The sequence below is a fragment of the Podarcis tiliguerta genome, assembly GCF_965153285.1.
Source record: "Podarcis tiliguerta genome assembly, chromosome: 4".
Lineage (NCBI taxonomy): Eukaryota > Metazoa > Chordata > Lepidosauria > Squamata > Lacertidae > Podarcis > Podarcis tiliguerta.
Genome location: NC_139537.1, coordinates 62,691,985 through 62,708,345, shown reverse-complemented (window position 1 = coordinate 62,708,345; position 16,361 = coordinate 62,691,985). Strand labels below are relative to the sequence as shown.

Genomic DNA, 16,361 nt, shown 5'->3' with positions numbered 1-16,361 from the left:
TTTTAAAATTAGCATGGTCCCTAATTTTTCCTGGAGGAAGCGGGCAGGCAATATTCACCAATTCTGCTTCTTTCAGCAAAACCCTCATGTGACTCTTACCTCTTCTGGAAACAGAATGATTATTTTCATTTGCAAAAGAACAAGTCTGGATAAAGCTAATTATCTATAACAGATAGATAGATAGTAACGCAAATGGAATAGTTTATAATTTTTGTTATAACTAAATTAGAACAAAAATGTTTTGAAAAACAGATACACTGTCTTTTGGGCTGATACATCACTATTCCAAAGAAAAGTGGCATCTAATAATTGAATCATTTATGTCCCTGTTCTTACAGTGAAATTGTGAAATTACTGAATATACACTCTTCTTTTTTCAAACAGGTGTGGGAAGAAACAACAACAACACAGGTTAGAACACAAAAGGTGGGTTGTAGGGTTAGTTATGTTTTTGCATGACACTTCCAGGTCATATCAATTCTTCTCGAGAGCAATATTTTTGGAGTCTAACCAGTCCACTAAGGCATGCCACGTGCTGCAAAATTTGTTCAATGAATTTCTTTGTATCAATGTCAATTGCAAAGACAAGACGATGCTTTAAAAAATATGTATATTGTTTTATTCAGTATAAGGCAATTTCTATCCCTGACTTCACATAAACAAAACTTTATTATAATCCAAGGTTGTTTTAAATTTTAGCTGTTTCTTTTCTGAAATTTGCTCTCAGCTATAGCAAAATATCAATGTCCTTCAATATAGTATGATATCCTTCAGTGTGATTACATCTATATTTAAGCCACATTAAAGAGGCTCTTCCCTCGTCTGCCTGCCACACAGGGGCTTCTGCAGCGCCATCTTGCCCTGAGGGGAATGAGAAGGAGCCGCAACAGCTTCTTCCAAACAAACAAGTTGTCTTTTCCTGTAACTTTTTTTTTTTTTAAATCAGCACTTATCACTTATGAAAGGTATTCTGTGAGGTCTACCTGAAAACTGATATATAAATACCTTGAATAAATAAATAATAGATGCAGCAAATAATAACCGTCATTATGATATGATTAGAATTGAGCAGGTACTTACTCAAATGCAATGTATGTAACAAGGGTAACAGAAAGAAAAATGGCTGAAAGGCCACAGCCTATGTACGTGATGAATGTTAGAATCAGCCTTTGTGTGGGAGATATAGTAGTGGTGTTTCTTGATAAATCCTGCAAAGGAAATAATAAATGTTTTCTTTTGAAGCATGAGAACAAATTTCATTTACAAGCCACGTTCTGGTTATTCACTGCCGGAACAACCAGTGCCTGGATTTCTACGGTAAGGCGTCTCTAGATAAATCTTTTCTTTTAAAAATGCTACGTGCTATCCATATTTTTACAAAGAGATTATAAAATCCAACTTAAATCTACCTTAATCTCTCTTGCTCAATTCAGGCATAAATATCTGGTTTTACCAAACTGAGATTACACAAGCCATGCGCCCGTATGCTCTGTCCTTAGGCCACACCTTCATCTTCTCAGCGTACCAGAATCTGAAGACTTCCTAAGTAAATTAACCATAATTTCCAGTCAAATCCTAATTGGGAAAGAAGTCTTCCATAGAACACTTGGAAAAGAAAGTAAGTAGCAGCAAACGGGTGGAGTATATGGGGACAAAGCTTGTTCATGTCTCAGCTTAATAAACTGATATATGTACACCTGAACTGAACCTCTGTCTTTCTTTCTGCCATGCATGAACCTAGGATCGTGTGCTTTAGCACATACTAGTTTTTAAGCACATATTAGTTTATTTTATTACCACAATCCAGGTACTTTAACCAACAATCCAAAGGACTTTGCAATCAGGTATATTCCCGTATATTTTCCCCACCTTTCTATACCACAAGGCAAGCCACTTTTAAGACCTAGTGGCATAAGGAACCGCTTTGCAGCTTTTGGTTATATACTACAGGAATTACCAGTAACACTCCAAAGCTTGTGAGATGGTTGCAGCTGCAGACGGTTGCATTTGTTCTTCTCTCTTTAACTACACAGCCATCATAGGCCCAGCCTCCTTTGCCACCTGCCAGGAATTAAAAGGTTCCATTGTTAATATATAACTGGTAGAGTTTTAAACTACTGCAAAGTTAATGCAAGTTAAACTAGTAGTTGCTACTGTTGGATTGTTTTGTTTTGTAGTAGTCTTCCATATACTGGACAGATGTAAGAGTTATGTTGTTGTTGTTGTAGTATATAAACTGATTGAATTAATAAAATTGAAAAGACAGAACCACACAGGCATACCATTTTTACTGAAGTCCCAGAAGGCACATCTGACAAAATTCCCCTGTTTGGAGAGAGGGGGACAAAAGATTATTTATCTCCAAGACACCTTGAAATTAAACCATGTACAATGAACAATACAAAAAAAAGAAAAGAGAAAATCATCTTTCTGTTTACAAATATTTCTCATTTATAGATAAATGTGCACACACACACCCAAGATTTTTTCCTTTCTTGCTCCTTTACCACCATCAAATCATATCTTAGCTGTCCCATGTGGCTATTTTTTCTTGTCTGCCTAATGTAAATTAGACCCTTTTTGTGACGAGACCATTTCATTTCTGTGTTCTGTAGCAATAGAAGCTTGTTAACGGGTCAAATTGCATTTGTACCTGAGTAGGGCTGGCATTTTGTAGTGTGACAGTAACATTTGTCTTCAAGTCGCTAATTGTGAGGTTAGCAACGCTTGATGATATAACATGACTGATCAGGGACAAATTGTCCAGCGAGGGATCCTGGGGAGAGAGAAAAAAACACCCTCATATTATTTGTATTAAAATGTATTTATAGCCACAATACACTAAAGCTAAAGTCTGAAGATGTTTGGCATACCTGGAAAAGAGTTGTCTTCTCAAAAAAGTTGAAGGTAATTCTAGAAGCCTGATGCTGAGCTTCTGGTGACAAATTTGTCATGACTGATGATGGAAGTGTAATGGATCCAGCACTTTTTGTAGGCACTTCAGATCCAAGAGCAACCTTAAAAAGAGAGAGAGAGAAAATATATTATTATGCATACAAAATAGAGAGGCAATTGGACCCTGTGCTTTGTGTTAGATTTAGCCTAGTCTGGAGCTGTGCTTAGTGAAGAGCATTACTGGCATTGACTATATCAAATTGATCTATCTACCCCAATCTGACTCCCCTAATTATGAACTTCAACCAACAAAGAGAAGCATCAGCTGTGGGGCAGGGGAAGCATTTCCCTCTTCAAGCCCATTCAGTCTAATTGGTGAACAGATGGATTTGTGTGTGCTGCAAGTCCTCTTCTTTCAGCTCCTAATGACTCACATATAGGTAACATAAAATTACATTATTAAGAATGGCTAGCTAAAATTGTGCACAAAGTGCAGAACAGCGGCTTTGCATTCAAAAGGTTTCAGCATCTCCTGGTAAGGCTGGGAGATGCTCCTTGCCTGAATCTCTGGGAAGCTGCTGCCAGCCACTGTAGACAATATAAATTTGTCTCACTCAATATAAGGCAGCTTCCTATATATTTGTTTTTCCTAGTTTAAAACAATTACGAAGGATTTTTAGGTTTCATTATTATTTCATCTTATTTCTAGTGTTCACAGAGGGCATAAGCATCAAATATATTCTACGATCTCCTCTAGAATGCTTGTGACAAGGCAAACACATGGCAGAAAGAAACACCAGAGCCAACTGCAAGAGAAAAGAAGCAATTCTGTCAGCCTTCATCAGATCAGGAACTCTTTGTAATCATGGTGTTATGTACTAAGCTTGGATCCCATAACAATAGGCAAGTAGGATCCTAGAATGCAACAACTGATTGGCTTGCAGGAAAAGACCAATCAGGCTCCAGGAGGAAGTTAATCAGCCTATTAGGCTGGTAGGATCGTAGAATGCAACCGCTGATTGGCCTGCAGGAGAAGACCAATCAGGCTCCAGGAGGGAAGCAGAATCAGCCAATCTGACGGGACTCATTGTGTAAGTAATGTATATAAAAGCTTGAGGTTTGGGGGGAAATTCAATCACTGTTTTACAAGCTGCAATAAAGAGCATGAAATCACTACAGGACTCATGTCACATTGTTTAAAATCATATTTTAAAAATAAGCTCCTGCAGTCCTCCATGTCAAAATCCATTCTAAAGGGTCTGCCAACTCTTAGAAGCAGCTTTTGTATGGGGCAGAAGGACTTAAGGGTGGTGGAAGCCGGGGGGGGGGGGTTGTTCAGTAAAAATTAGCTGCTCCAGCTTGTGCAAGCAGAAGCACTCTATACTAAAACAAAGCTACTATTGGATAAAACCAGTGCTTCCCCCCCCCCCCCTAAAAAATGTTTAGGGGCACTCTCATTTTCCTACTCATATTGAAATTATGCCCCTCAATGAGGCCAAATTTAGAATCTCAAAATGTTTAGGGGTATGCGTCCCCCCAGAAAAAAAGCACTGGATACAGCCCATTGAACCCTGAAATCTACTGGCCAATACAGCCTGTTTTTTCATTTAAATGCTGAAGACTACACTGCAATCCTATACATGCCTTCTTAGAAGTAAGCGATAAATAAAATATAATAATAATAATAATAATAATAACAACAACAACAATTTATTATTTATATCCTGCCCATCTGGCGTTCAATGCCCTGGCTGCAATCTGAATTTCTGCATGTACCGGTAAGTTCCATCAAACAATGGCTCCAACTGCATTATACATTTAAAGGAGTATTGTGTCACAGTCGTGGCTGTTTTTAACATGTCCTTGTTAGAAGATCCTTATTCTCTTCACAGAGCTACAGTTTTCAGAATTCCCTGGGAAGAGAGATTGATTGATAACCACTCTGGGAACTGTAGGTTTGTCGGAGCAATAGGGGTCTCCGAACAACTCTAACAACCCTTAACAAAACTCCCAAACTCAAGCTATATGCCCAGGTTCTCTTTCCCTTTCAGGTTTACCGAAGCAAAAAGGGGAGGGGTAGCTTACCTGAAGGTGTGGGGAATCTTCAACAGCGAAAGAGACTCCATTAAATGAGGTGCTGTTGACTTTCTGCACAGCCAGAGCCAGAGAAGGGAAGCTTAAATTAATGGATTCTGCCGGGAAGCTCAATTTTAAGCCAATTCCATCCACTATTTTTATTATTCTATTAAAGTAAAAACAGGAGATGACATGATGATGTTCCTTATGTAATAGGTTTGAAAAATATTATAAGCATTTAATGAAAAGTAACTTCACTTGAATAACTTGAAAATATAGAAATGCTTTGAAAAGGTATCACTAAAACTGAGAAGTCATGGACAAGTTCAATTTTTGAGTGAAAAAGTAGTAGTATCTATCTATCTATCTATCTATCTATCTATCTATCTATCTATCTATCTATCCATCTCATCTCAGAAGGCCCAGGTAAGTATCAACCTCTCGAATCCTATAATCAGATAACTGAGCTTTTGGGGAATTTTAGGCATCTAAAGAGACATCCATGGCCACATAGTGGCCACATGTGTTTGTGCATGGAAGGGCTGTAACTCAGTGGTAGACCATTGGCTTTGTATGCAGAAGGTCTGAGGTTCAATCTCTAGCAACTCAAAGTAGGGCGGAGTGTATCTCTAGTCTCACATCCTGAAGAGCCAGTGTCAATCAGTGTAGACACTTTTGAGCAAGATGGACAAATGATCTCACTTGGTATGTGACCCTTCTCTCCCCATCAGCAGCAGCGAGATGTAAAAGCAGGGGAAGGATGGGTAGCCTGGGCAAACTCTAAGGGGAAGGGGGTGATTTCTGTGGGTGTGGTGGGTGAGAGAAGCAAACAGGGGCAACAGCCCCTTGTATGTGAGATACACACACACACACGGCTGATTATATTAGAATCACACACAACAGACAAGCCTTATCAAAATAAGAAAAATGTACAGGACACTTACCTTTTAGACAATGGAGATATATGTTTTGCGGAAATGTTTAGAAGAAAATCAACAGTGTTTAGCATTGCTTTTGCAAGCACCGGTGATATTGTTTGTGCAGTCAAATTGTGCTCCAGTTCAGAAACTATGTTCTCGAAATTGCTACTGTTAGCAATGTTGGTCTTGTTGTGGGACACTGGTTCTGCAAGAGATGGAAAAAGAATTAGAATGGCTGAACAAGTGCATCCAGTTCTTTAAAGCTTACATTTGCAAACATTTTCCAGGTTTCAGCATTATCTGCTTTATATACATTATTTACACAATGGGCTGCACCTGATTGGCTAATTCTGGAATTCTACTGTAAGCCAATCAGGTTGTGGATTCACTTATATCTGGAGCATGATTGGATGGTTCCTGCCAACCAATCATAGTGCTGCATTGTTCTAGGACCAATCAGACTGCTGCATTCTGAATCCTATTGTTCTAGGACCAATCAGACTGCTGCAGTTTGGATCCTGCTCAACTCAGTACATAACAGTAACCCATGTCTAGTAACAACAGAACTTCATTATGCGTTTAAAAATAAGGCTTACCTTTGCTGACTGTTCTCGGACTTCCCTCTGTTTCAGTAGTGGAAAGAATATCCAAAGTAGTGGTCATGGCAGTTGAGGTGGCTTGGGAAACTGCTACTGTTGGTTTGGAAGTAGTCTGAGGTACTGCATCCATTGTGGAATGCACTGATGTAAAGACTGGATTAGTTGTTTCAAAAGGAGGAAGAACTGCACTGGTAGGAGTTGTAGAAGGAAGCACAACGCTGTTTTGTTCAGTGAGAGGAAGAACCGTATTTGTAGCAAGGTCATTTGTTGTAAACTCAGTCAAAGGTGGAGGTGAAACAATGGTTGGCTTAGTCAAAGGTGGAGGTGAAGCAGTGGTTGATTCAGTGGAAGGATACCCATGCAGAGTCACAACATCAGAAGGCATAGTGGAAGGAGTAACAGGTAAAACGGATGTGTCAGGAGATCTAGGGCTTGTGCAAGGAAGTGCTCCATAAATACCACTACAGGAAGAACACAGATAAAATTATGCACAGGTATTGATATCAGTTTAACAGCAACTTGCACTCGGACAGAGATATGCAAGGTTCCAAAGAAACGCAGTAATTATTATATGGATGGATTTAAAAACACATAAGAACAGATTTGGTTTTGCTAATATTCTTAAGGTGTTTCATGAGTCCAGAGGATTTCTTTATCAGCCACAATCATAACTCAGGTTTGTTAAGGGTTTTCGTATTCTGCACTAAAAAAGGTGCTAAATGTGATATCAAGCTTATTCCACAGCCATTTAGCAGACAGTCCTTCCTAACACGGACACAGTGGTTCATAGGCAAAGTAAACAGAAAGGTGAACAACAGAACAATGCTCTTTCACTTCCATGGAGCATGCACATGGTTGCAAATACAGGCAGAACCTGGACTAAGCCTTGTTTTATAGCACATTTACCATTGCAGTTGTTTTAGCTCTTCAACAGTTGAGGGACAAGAGTCAGGCCAAAAAGCTGAACAACAGCACAACTCTAGAATAACAAAAAATTAAGAACAATTAGCATTTTAATTTGCCAGTTAGATATTATTATGAAAGCAACTAAATCTTCTATAACTTCAACTACTTTTGTCAGACAGAGCAGGTGGGCAGATTTCAGGCTTATGATACCTATCGTGTTTATTAAAAGAACTCCAAGGTACAGCAACCAGAGGCAAAATAGTGACTGGGGGCAGCAACACACATAGAACAAAAGACATAACATGCCTCTGTGTTCAGCTCAAGAACTTGTTTTCAGAAACAGAACTGTGTTTACACTCATCTGCACAAATATTTGCTTTCCCCTAAACTTTCAATTAATTTTTCACTTGCAGGAGACTCTGTTGGTCTTTTTAAAAAATTGGGGATCAGAAATCCTTACAGGTCAACTACCGATCATCCAATGGTCTACTATCAAATCAACCTTTTGCCCAACCCCAACATAAGAGTATTTTGAACATAAAAAATGCAATACAATCACTCTGTCATTCCACTTTCCAAAGAAGTTAAAAAATTAGCTGTTCTGAGAACTTGCTTGAAGGGTTGAGTGGAAATTGATTAATACATATTAATAAATGAAAAAATAGATTAATTATTTAGTTGTGTGAAGAGGCTTGGGGGAAATGCAAAACACTTCTTGCTGGCTATACCTAAACGATGATCAGTAGAGAAGTTGTGTGAGTACAAAAGAAGAGTCAAGAGAGTGTTCAATATTGCCTACTGTTTTTTAATGTTTCATGCTTTGTTGTGTTTGTGTATATGTTGTAAGCTGCCCAGAGTGGTTGGGGAAACCCAGCAACATAGGTGGGATGTAAATTTAATAATAATAATAATAATACTGCAAACTGATGTCATGAATGGCCTGCATTGGGTATAATCTACTAGCCACTGGAAATTCTGTTGTGGTATCTACATTATATGCAGACCCAAACAATTTCCCTTACTTAGCTGTGCATCCTAGTAGGAACATGAGCTCCTTTCATTGAATCCATAAGTGACCAGGGAGTACAGACCCCACCCATCCCAAATGCACCACTTCTTGTGTTGAAGGCCCTTCAAATCAGATATCATTCCACACTGAATATTGGTACTGATATAAAACAGAGACAGCTTGCACATTCTCATCCATTTATGATCTCATCCTATTATCATCCATAGATAAAAGGATTGAGGTGAGAAAGTGGTTAACATACAAACCAGAAGTAGACTTTTTGATTTTTGGGTTGTCAAACACTGTTTCTCCTTAGCCCAGTTTTACTAACAGTTCTCAGATACTTTTTTAAACCCCCTCCTTGCAAAAGGCTTAAATTCTGGAATTTAGATGAGACCTGTGCCATTGGTCATCTCAGACCTCTAGAACAAGAGACTATTGGCTACTTACCTATTAGGCTAAGTTCTGCTTTTCCTTCCAATTTTGACAATATGCTGCTTATATCCATGTTTTTCTTCACCTTTATTGTGAAACTGCACTCTGATCTGCTACAATGTGGAGAAAAAAATCTAGTAAATGCTACTAGATTGAATGCCAGCATATGAATTATTTAAAGCAGTGTTCCTGCTTAATTAGTTAAATCACGTTATTCTAAACTATACAAGTGTGCACCATTATTTGGCTTGTCCTGTTAGACAAATGAGGACCAAACGTCTGTTATTACTTATTGGAGCTAATTAAACTAATTTGAAAACAAAGCAAAACCCTATTTGTAGGAACAACAAACATCAATAAGAGTTTAATTTTTCCAATATTTTCAGTATCTATGGGGATTTGAAGGTGGGTTTAAAAAATAATAATTCAAGGCTTTCCACTTGAGAGGTTAGAAGACGGAGATGGCACTCCCTTCCTCAAACATTTCGTCAGAAGTGGCTTTGCTGTTTAGAAAAGTTATTCTGGGTATAGACCCTTAAGTTGCACCCCTTTAGGCACTTTTCTGGGAGCAAGTCTTGCTGAAGCCAATAGCACTTACTTCTGAGTTGGATAGCACTATAAAATGTCTAGTAAAGCATTGAAGTGCCAGTCTTTCCACTTTTTAATATATGTGTGGCCAATAAAAGAATCACTAGGAATATGACAAACCTTTGGATTTGGATTACTTCATGACACTGTATGATGGATGACTATAAAAGAACAAATTTAAAATAAATTACTTGATCATCAAGTTCAAAATTACACAAGCGTCCACAAATAGATATCTATAGGAATAACTGAATGCGTACTTACCTCACTTATGCTCTGAAGGGTTTGGTTGAAATCTGAAATGCTAAAAGGAAAGTTTTTACCAGCTTAGTCAGAAATGCTATATTTGATTTTTACTAGTAAATTATCCCTGAGCCACTTTAGTTTCCAGCAGCTCCCATCATATCCTATGCCTACAACAGAGGCTTTCAACCTTTCTGAATCTACGGTTCCCTAGACCAACTACATTCTTTCTATGGCACCCCTGTGGGGCTCAGGAGCCCAGTTATGTCACCACTTTCCTGCAGAGTTGCTAGCCTCTCACCCTTTTTCAAACAATATCCTTTGTGGAGTGTTCCTTCAGCTTCCTCTCCTCTCCCCTCTCCCTGGGGGGCCTCCAGGCAACTGCTGCCGCCATCCCTGGTCTCTGAGATCCCCCTCACCCCACAGAGAGGTGTCTCCCAGAGGCACCATTTGCCTGCGGAACTTATAGCCAGGGCTGCTACAACAAACAGCTGTGCAAGCCTTTGGAAGCCTTTGTTGCTGAACTACAGCTCCCATCAGCGCCAGCAAGCATGGCCAATGGTCAGAAATTATGGAAGTTGTAGTTCAGCAACATCTGGAGAGCCAAAGGTTCCCCACATCTTTCCTTAACTCAAATTGTATTTGCCTCCAAACCTGGTACCATAGTTTCACTAACTATGGTTAGTTTCAACAAGCCATGGTTTGAAGTTGGCTTGTTTCGAAATGGCTCATAGAGATGTATCATGTCCCCTGTTTCACACATAACAGACCAAGCTTAAGGGGAAACTAAGTGTAAGAGCTTCTGCCATCCTACAAGTAGTGTGGGAAGAGAAGATAGATCTGTAAAAAATGCAAACCTGGGAGACTAAGTACTCTGATGTTGCATTAAACCATGGTTTAGAATGATGGGCGAATGCAGCCACTGCTATGTGAGAATACTCAAAATGAAAATGACCAAACATTCAGTATGATGTAAGGGACAAAAACCTAATAAAGAACTATGGAATGCTTACTTTGGTACTTTTAGTACTGGTGAAGTATCTTGCAATTGGTACTGACTGGTGCTGTCCCCAGGATATTGCTAGAGAAGAAAAAGAAAACATTAACAAAGCACAGCCTTGTGTACATGGCTAGGGTCTCATTAAAGAGCACAGGACAGATATAATAACAATGTAGGGGACGTGGCCCTTCACCCAGGAGGTATGTTGCTTAAAAAACCCCTATCCCTACCCAGAAACCCTACTTTCATTATCTTGAAGAGAGCGAAACAAGTTGACACTGAAGCTTTTACCACAACACACTGGGAGTATCTGACAAAAGCTGCTGGGGGAGCGGGTACATTTCCTCAGGTTTTCACCTTCTAAAGCTACTTCCACTGACAAAGCAAGGGGCCTAAGTATTCACATCGATGAATAATGTGTTGGACCTGGCAAGTTCCAAGATTCTATCTGATTGGATGACTCCCTGCCAAATAAGTCAATTAATATCAATCATAAAAAGGTTTTTCATTATGTCCATCTCTTAATGATCAACTTTATTGGTAGCAAGCAAGAATTTCCTGCAGCCTAGGTTAATGTTCCTTCCCATTCACTGCCTACGTCATACCTGCCCAGTGCCGGATTTATGTATAAGCTAAACAAGCTATAGTTTAGAACCCCACTCTCTTGGGGGCCCCCTAAAAAATTAAAGGAAAGAAACTGGATATACATTTCCAAAATATAAGATAAAAAACAAATAAAATAAAACCTACATAAGCAACAGTGTTGTGTGTTGTGTATGGACCTATTAGGTCCATAAATTACTATATAGCATATATTCAATACAAAAAACAGTGTCAATTTGTTGTTGACAAAGGGCCCCATTACCTTCAGTAGCTTAGGGCCTCATGAAACCTAAATCCGACCCTGTACCTGCCCACTTAATATCAAAAGTTACCGCATCAATCACACAAGCTTTTTCTAGGGGACCCTCCTGGTGGCTCTTTCCTGATACAAGCATATAATTTTCTTAATACCATCACAGGATATAATTATAATATCAAGATTGCAACCAAAATTGGATCACGGAATGGCAATTCATCAAAATGAAGAGACTTACGAGTGTTAAGTTATAGAAAGCATTAGAGCTGTTTCCACTGGACTGAAATTTCATAGTGCCCATGTAGAAGACTGAAAAGTAAATGTTGTCATCATTAATAGCTTGGTTTAGAATAATTTTGACAAGTGAAAACACATACTACCTCTGCTTGTACTTTTAAGCTTCCTTGTGCAAAAATCATTTGACCCTCTGTTCTTTTGCACAGATGCAAAATTTGGATGTCTATTCCACCCAGTCTTTGGCTACACCTCAAGCCATCCTATATGAATCTGCCTGCTATATAAGAGCTGAGTGAGTGGCCCTTCTCCATGCCCCACCTTGCTGAAGCAGAATTGGGTACTGTTATGTATTGAAATTCTCACCCTGGCCACCAGGGGTATTGTGTATATAGTTTTCACTCAGGTCCACATCAGTTAATTTAGGCGGGAAACCCTGGGGTGTTGTTGTTACAGTGTTGACAGCCGGCTGCCTCTAAAAGCAGGCCAGCTGAGTTGTTCTGTTCTGTTCAGTTCTGTTCAGTTCAGTTCAGTTCCAGCTTACTTATAAATAACTACTTGGAGAAATCTCTGTGTTGTCTGCTATGTCAACCCACTACTTAATAGGTAGGACTAGAGATACCTAGTTATGACCACACCCAGATTAGGGAACACCTGGCTCTAGCTTTCACTGTTTTTTGCTGGTTGTTGAAGGTTGTTGCTAATTCTGGCAAGTGTTTGGGAATAATCACCATGCTTTTATGATCTTGTTTTATCTGTCTTCTTGCCCTGTCTCGTTTTACTATTGCTTCAAAAAGCAGCAATATTTTTAATTGCCGTATGCCATCCAGAGTAATGTATTTGCATTAGAATGGTAGGATATATCTATATATCTATATCTATATCTATCTATCTATCTATCTATCTATGAATAAATTATGAAAATGAGCCTGCGTCAGCCTTGGGGGTGACAAAACGCTCCTTTCCATTTCTTCCACATGTGAGAGGACAACACGAAAAGCTTCTGTTTCAACTTCAGAACTAAACACAGTTAAACTCTACAATTTCAGCTGAAAAAAGCTAATCTAAAATGGAGGTAAGAGAAGGTCACTAACCTGAGTCTTGGCAGATAGATGATAAGTTGCATGCATGATTGTCTAGAATTTTTAAAAAGGGAATAAAAAGTTTAATTTGAACATTATAAAATAAGTTTACAATAACTTTCACTCATTATCCTACCTATTTCTAATGCAGCTCCTAGCATGGAATCAAAATGGGAGTGTTATATTTCTGTCTTTAGAAACTGAACGAGGCCTACATTTAGTAGAATAAATGTGGGGACAGAACACATAGCGAAGACAGAACAATGTGACACTAATATGTAATAGGTTCTAATTTTGATACCTTACCAACCACAGTTGTAGAAGTTGACATAGCTGTGTTTCCAGTGTATATTGTTCTGTCCACATCTAGGGAAATTCGTGTTCTTAATAGACAGCTATATGCAGATCCTTCCTCTGCACACACTCCACACATCATTATTATTTTGATTTTAGCAATTTAGTATAAAATAATAATTGTAAGGGAATTGTACCCCACACACTCCCAAATCCCATTGCTGGCTTTAACAAAGAGAAAGATGCTCATTCTACATCAAAATATCACTGTGACAGTATTTTAGCTTTTAGCAAGAGGCAAGGCCTATTTCTAGTCAAACTAAAAGCACTATAAAAAGTTAGCTACAGTTTACGTACATTCTCTGTGCAAGCAATTCTTACCTTCAGTATTCAGAGCTTCCTCTGAAGATACATCTAAGAATATAAAACACAAAATCAATACAAACTGCAAAATTAAAGAGGAAAAGTTAAAGAAGGCAAGCCTACTCTATGTCAAAAATATGAATGAAATCTTGCCTGTGGCACTGTTAGGGTAGGTGACAAAAGTGACAATGGATGAGTCTGCTGCAAATAAAGAATTTTTTGAATTAAAATTGAAAATATAGAGAAGCACAAATATTTTTTAAATAGTTTACCTTTCATTTATAAACCTAGAAATGAATGGATTAAATTATGCTTTGGGTATAACTTTGTCTACTATGTGTATGCTATAAGACGGAAGTTTGTTCCCTATGACCAAGATCGAAAGAAATGTGAAAGCAGTTCTGTGAGCAGGAGGGAATTTTAGACTTGCTTTCCTAAAAATGCCTAGCAGTATGACAAGCTGCTTTTGCAGCTGTGGGGGGAGTTTCAGAGCAGTCTGTAGTAAGACACAGGGGTCTGCTTTTCAAAGATGTCAAAACTTCTGACAAGCAATTGCAGTGTCTTGTATAAGCTTAAACAGTTCTTTGGATCTTCTAGCAGTAGAAGCCTTGTTGGGCTAGCACAACAATTAGTAAAAAATTTATTAACACTCTTTTGGTTTCATCTCACCCTGAAATGCAATCTCACGTTTTGATTGCCCTACACCTTTATTTAAAAAAAAATATTAATGGAAAAGTGTTTTAGCAACAAAAACAGGGAAATAAAATGACACCCACCACTAGGGTTATTATAGTAAATGTGTGCTGAGTTGCACATGGCCCTACTCACAACAGTTATGTCATGCCCACAGGTGCGGACAGAGCTTAGTGGGATATATACACAAAGAAACAAAATACTCATTAGTGTGGAAAGCCAGTTGCAATATACAGTGGTACCTTGGTTTACAAACTTAATCCGTTCCGGAAGTCCGTTTTCAAACCAAAGCATTCTTAAACTAAGCCGTGCTTTTCCATAGCAGCGGGGGACTTAATTTACAAATGGAACACACTCAACAGGAAATGGAACATGTTCTGCTTCCAAGGCAAAGTTCACAACTACACCAAACCCAAAACATCTACTTCTGGGTTTGCAGCGTTCTTAATCCAAATTGTTCATAAACTAAGCTGTTCTTAAAACAAGATACCACTGAAAAGGCAACAGTGCTAGGGGTCATGCCTCTAGAGATGGAGCCTTACTCTTGTGTCGGCTGTCAGTGTTTCTTTATCACTTGCAAAGATGCCCTTGTAATCTACATAAAATATTCATACTGATTATAACGCTGAGAAGCTGTGATTATTGTGTGTAGCTTGGAGGTGTTTTTCTTTCCAAAGTTATTGCTTTTAACAGAACAAGACAAAATAACATGCAAGATAGGTAACATGACTAAAAATGATTTATATTCACCAATATTCATGAAATGCCTTAGAAATTAAATCATCTGAAGGAGAAATTCTTGCTAAACCTAATTATGATATACTAACTTCTTTCATAACCATAGATCCTTCCTCTTTGTAAATCCTTGAGTAAAAGCAGCACACATTTAGCACCTAAGTATGGAAATAATTTATCTAGTTGTATAATAAAATGAGGAATGTCCATGTCCATGTATAGGAGCAGATTTTTTAAAAGGCTGACACCAGATACTGTTTGTAATCTGTTGTAAACCAATGGGACGTCAGTTGCATCTTTCATCTTCATTATGGTGTGTTATATTTTATAATACTTTTCTTGAAGTAAAGTTTTAAAAACAAAAATAGACATACCTGGTGTACTTCCTGGAGCGTTTCCAAATTTTGGTGAGATACGGCCAGCATTGCCTGAGTGGGAGACAGTTTAATACATTCGTTAGGCTAAATAAAAGTTTTGTTTGCCCTTTAAAACAAAACAGAATACCATTATTGTTCAGCTACCACTATTGACCACAAGATGGCAATATGAAACTATTTAACCATATTGTAACTAATGAATTTCTGTTCAAGTTTGACAGGTACAACAAACACTCCCCCCCCCCCAAAAAAAACCACCCCAACCCTCACACAGAGAGAACAGTTCAGGTACATATCATGGACTAATACATAGCAACCCAAAATTAGGTTGTGTGTTTAAAGGCAAGGTGATATTGAAGAAACACACAAAAATTGTTTAACTTTTATACATTAAATATAAAACATTTCCAAACAATTATTCTTTCATATGCAGAAATTCATAAAATGGAGTGACATATGTATCATTTGTTCGCTCCAAACAAAGGAGTTGATTTCAAAATAAAAATAAAAATCACCTACCAAAACCTAAAACATTCTGGTCTTGTTTGGACGTAACTTTACAGGATAGTTTAGTGCTAGACGACTAGGCCTGAATAAGCCTTGGGCTCACATATTTCAGCCAACTCTGATTTGTCGGACTCATCCACCTTCAAACCATGGTTTATAATTCTAACTTGTTTGAATAAACCTATTAAAACTTAAGTATAGTTCCCAGTTTGGACATAACAATAGACCATAATTAGTTTTAATTAGTAATCAAATGTTTCCATTCTACTTTCAGCCATTACCAGGGGAAGAGAAGGGATAAAAGAATGCATAGGACCAAATCTCACTGTAGTGCTAAAATATGGTTTAGTCTTACCTCTGAACGAGGCCACTGACTACTTTGCATACATGGATGTTACAAAAATAGCACTTTTGCTATATACTTAATCACTACAGTAAAAAAAAAAAAGTCCTGATGAATCAGGCCAATGACCCACCTAGTCCAGCAACCTATTCTCACTGCTGCCAGCCAAACATGCAGAGTCTTTTTTTAAAACCCAAAGAAAG

General features: G+C 38.2%; 1 protein-coding gene across 2 annotated transcripts in view; it reads right to left on the bottom strand.

Moving 5' to 3' along the window:
• Positions 1–16,361, bottom strand: part of ADGRG2 (adhesion G protein-coupled receptor G2) — a 43,968-nt gene that overhangs the window by 5,980 nt on the left and 21,627 nt on the right. Inside the window, exons 4-21 of one of the 2 annotated variants that reach the window (XM_083439379.1) lie at positions 15,306–15,359; positions 13,523–13,554; positions 13,153–13,207; positions 12,859–12,900; positions 11,769–11,839; positions 10,685–10,752; positions 9,693–9,732; positions 9,557–9,589; positions 8,856–8,952; positions 7,397–7,469; positions 6,488–6,951; positions 5,916–6,096; positions 4,981–5,137; positions 2,874–3,017; positions 2,654–2,776; positions 2,283–2,325; positions 1,958–2,061; positions 1,081–1,208 (exon numbers count right to left, since the gene is read on the bottom strand). In XM_083439379.1, coding sequence (XP_083295505.1) covers positions 1,081–1,208; positions 1,958–2,061; positions 2,283–2,325; positions 2,654–2,776; positions 2,874–3,017; positions 4,981–5,137; positions 5,916–6,096; positions 6,488–6,951; positions 7,397–7,469; positions 8,856–8,952; positions 9,557–9,589; positions 9,693–9,732; positions 10,685–10,752; positions 11,769–11,839; positions 12,859–12,900; positions 13,153–13,207; positions 13,523–13,554; positions 15,306–15,359 — 1,909 coding nt within the window. Of the gene's footprint in view, positions 1–1,080; positions 1,209–1,957; positions 2,062–2,282; positions 2,326–2,653; positions 2,777–2,873; positions 3,018–4,980; positions 5,138–5,915; positions 6,097–6,487; positions 6,952–7,396; positions 7,470–8,855; positions 8,954–9,548; positions 9,590–9,692; positions 9,733–10,684; positions 10,753–11,768; positions 11,840–12,858; positions 12,901–13,152; positions 13,208–13,521; positions 13,555–15,305; positions 15,360–16,361 lie in introns of both variants that reach the window. The other variant, XM_083439380.1, reaches the window with a different exon arrangement.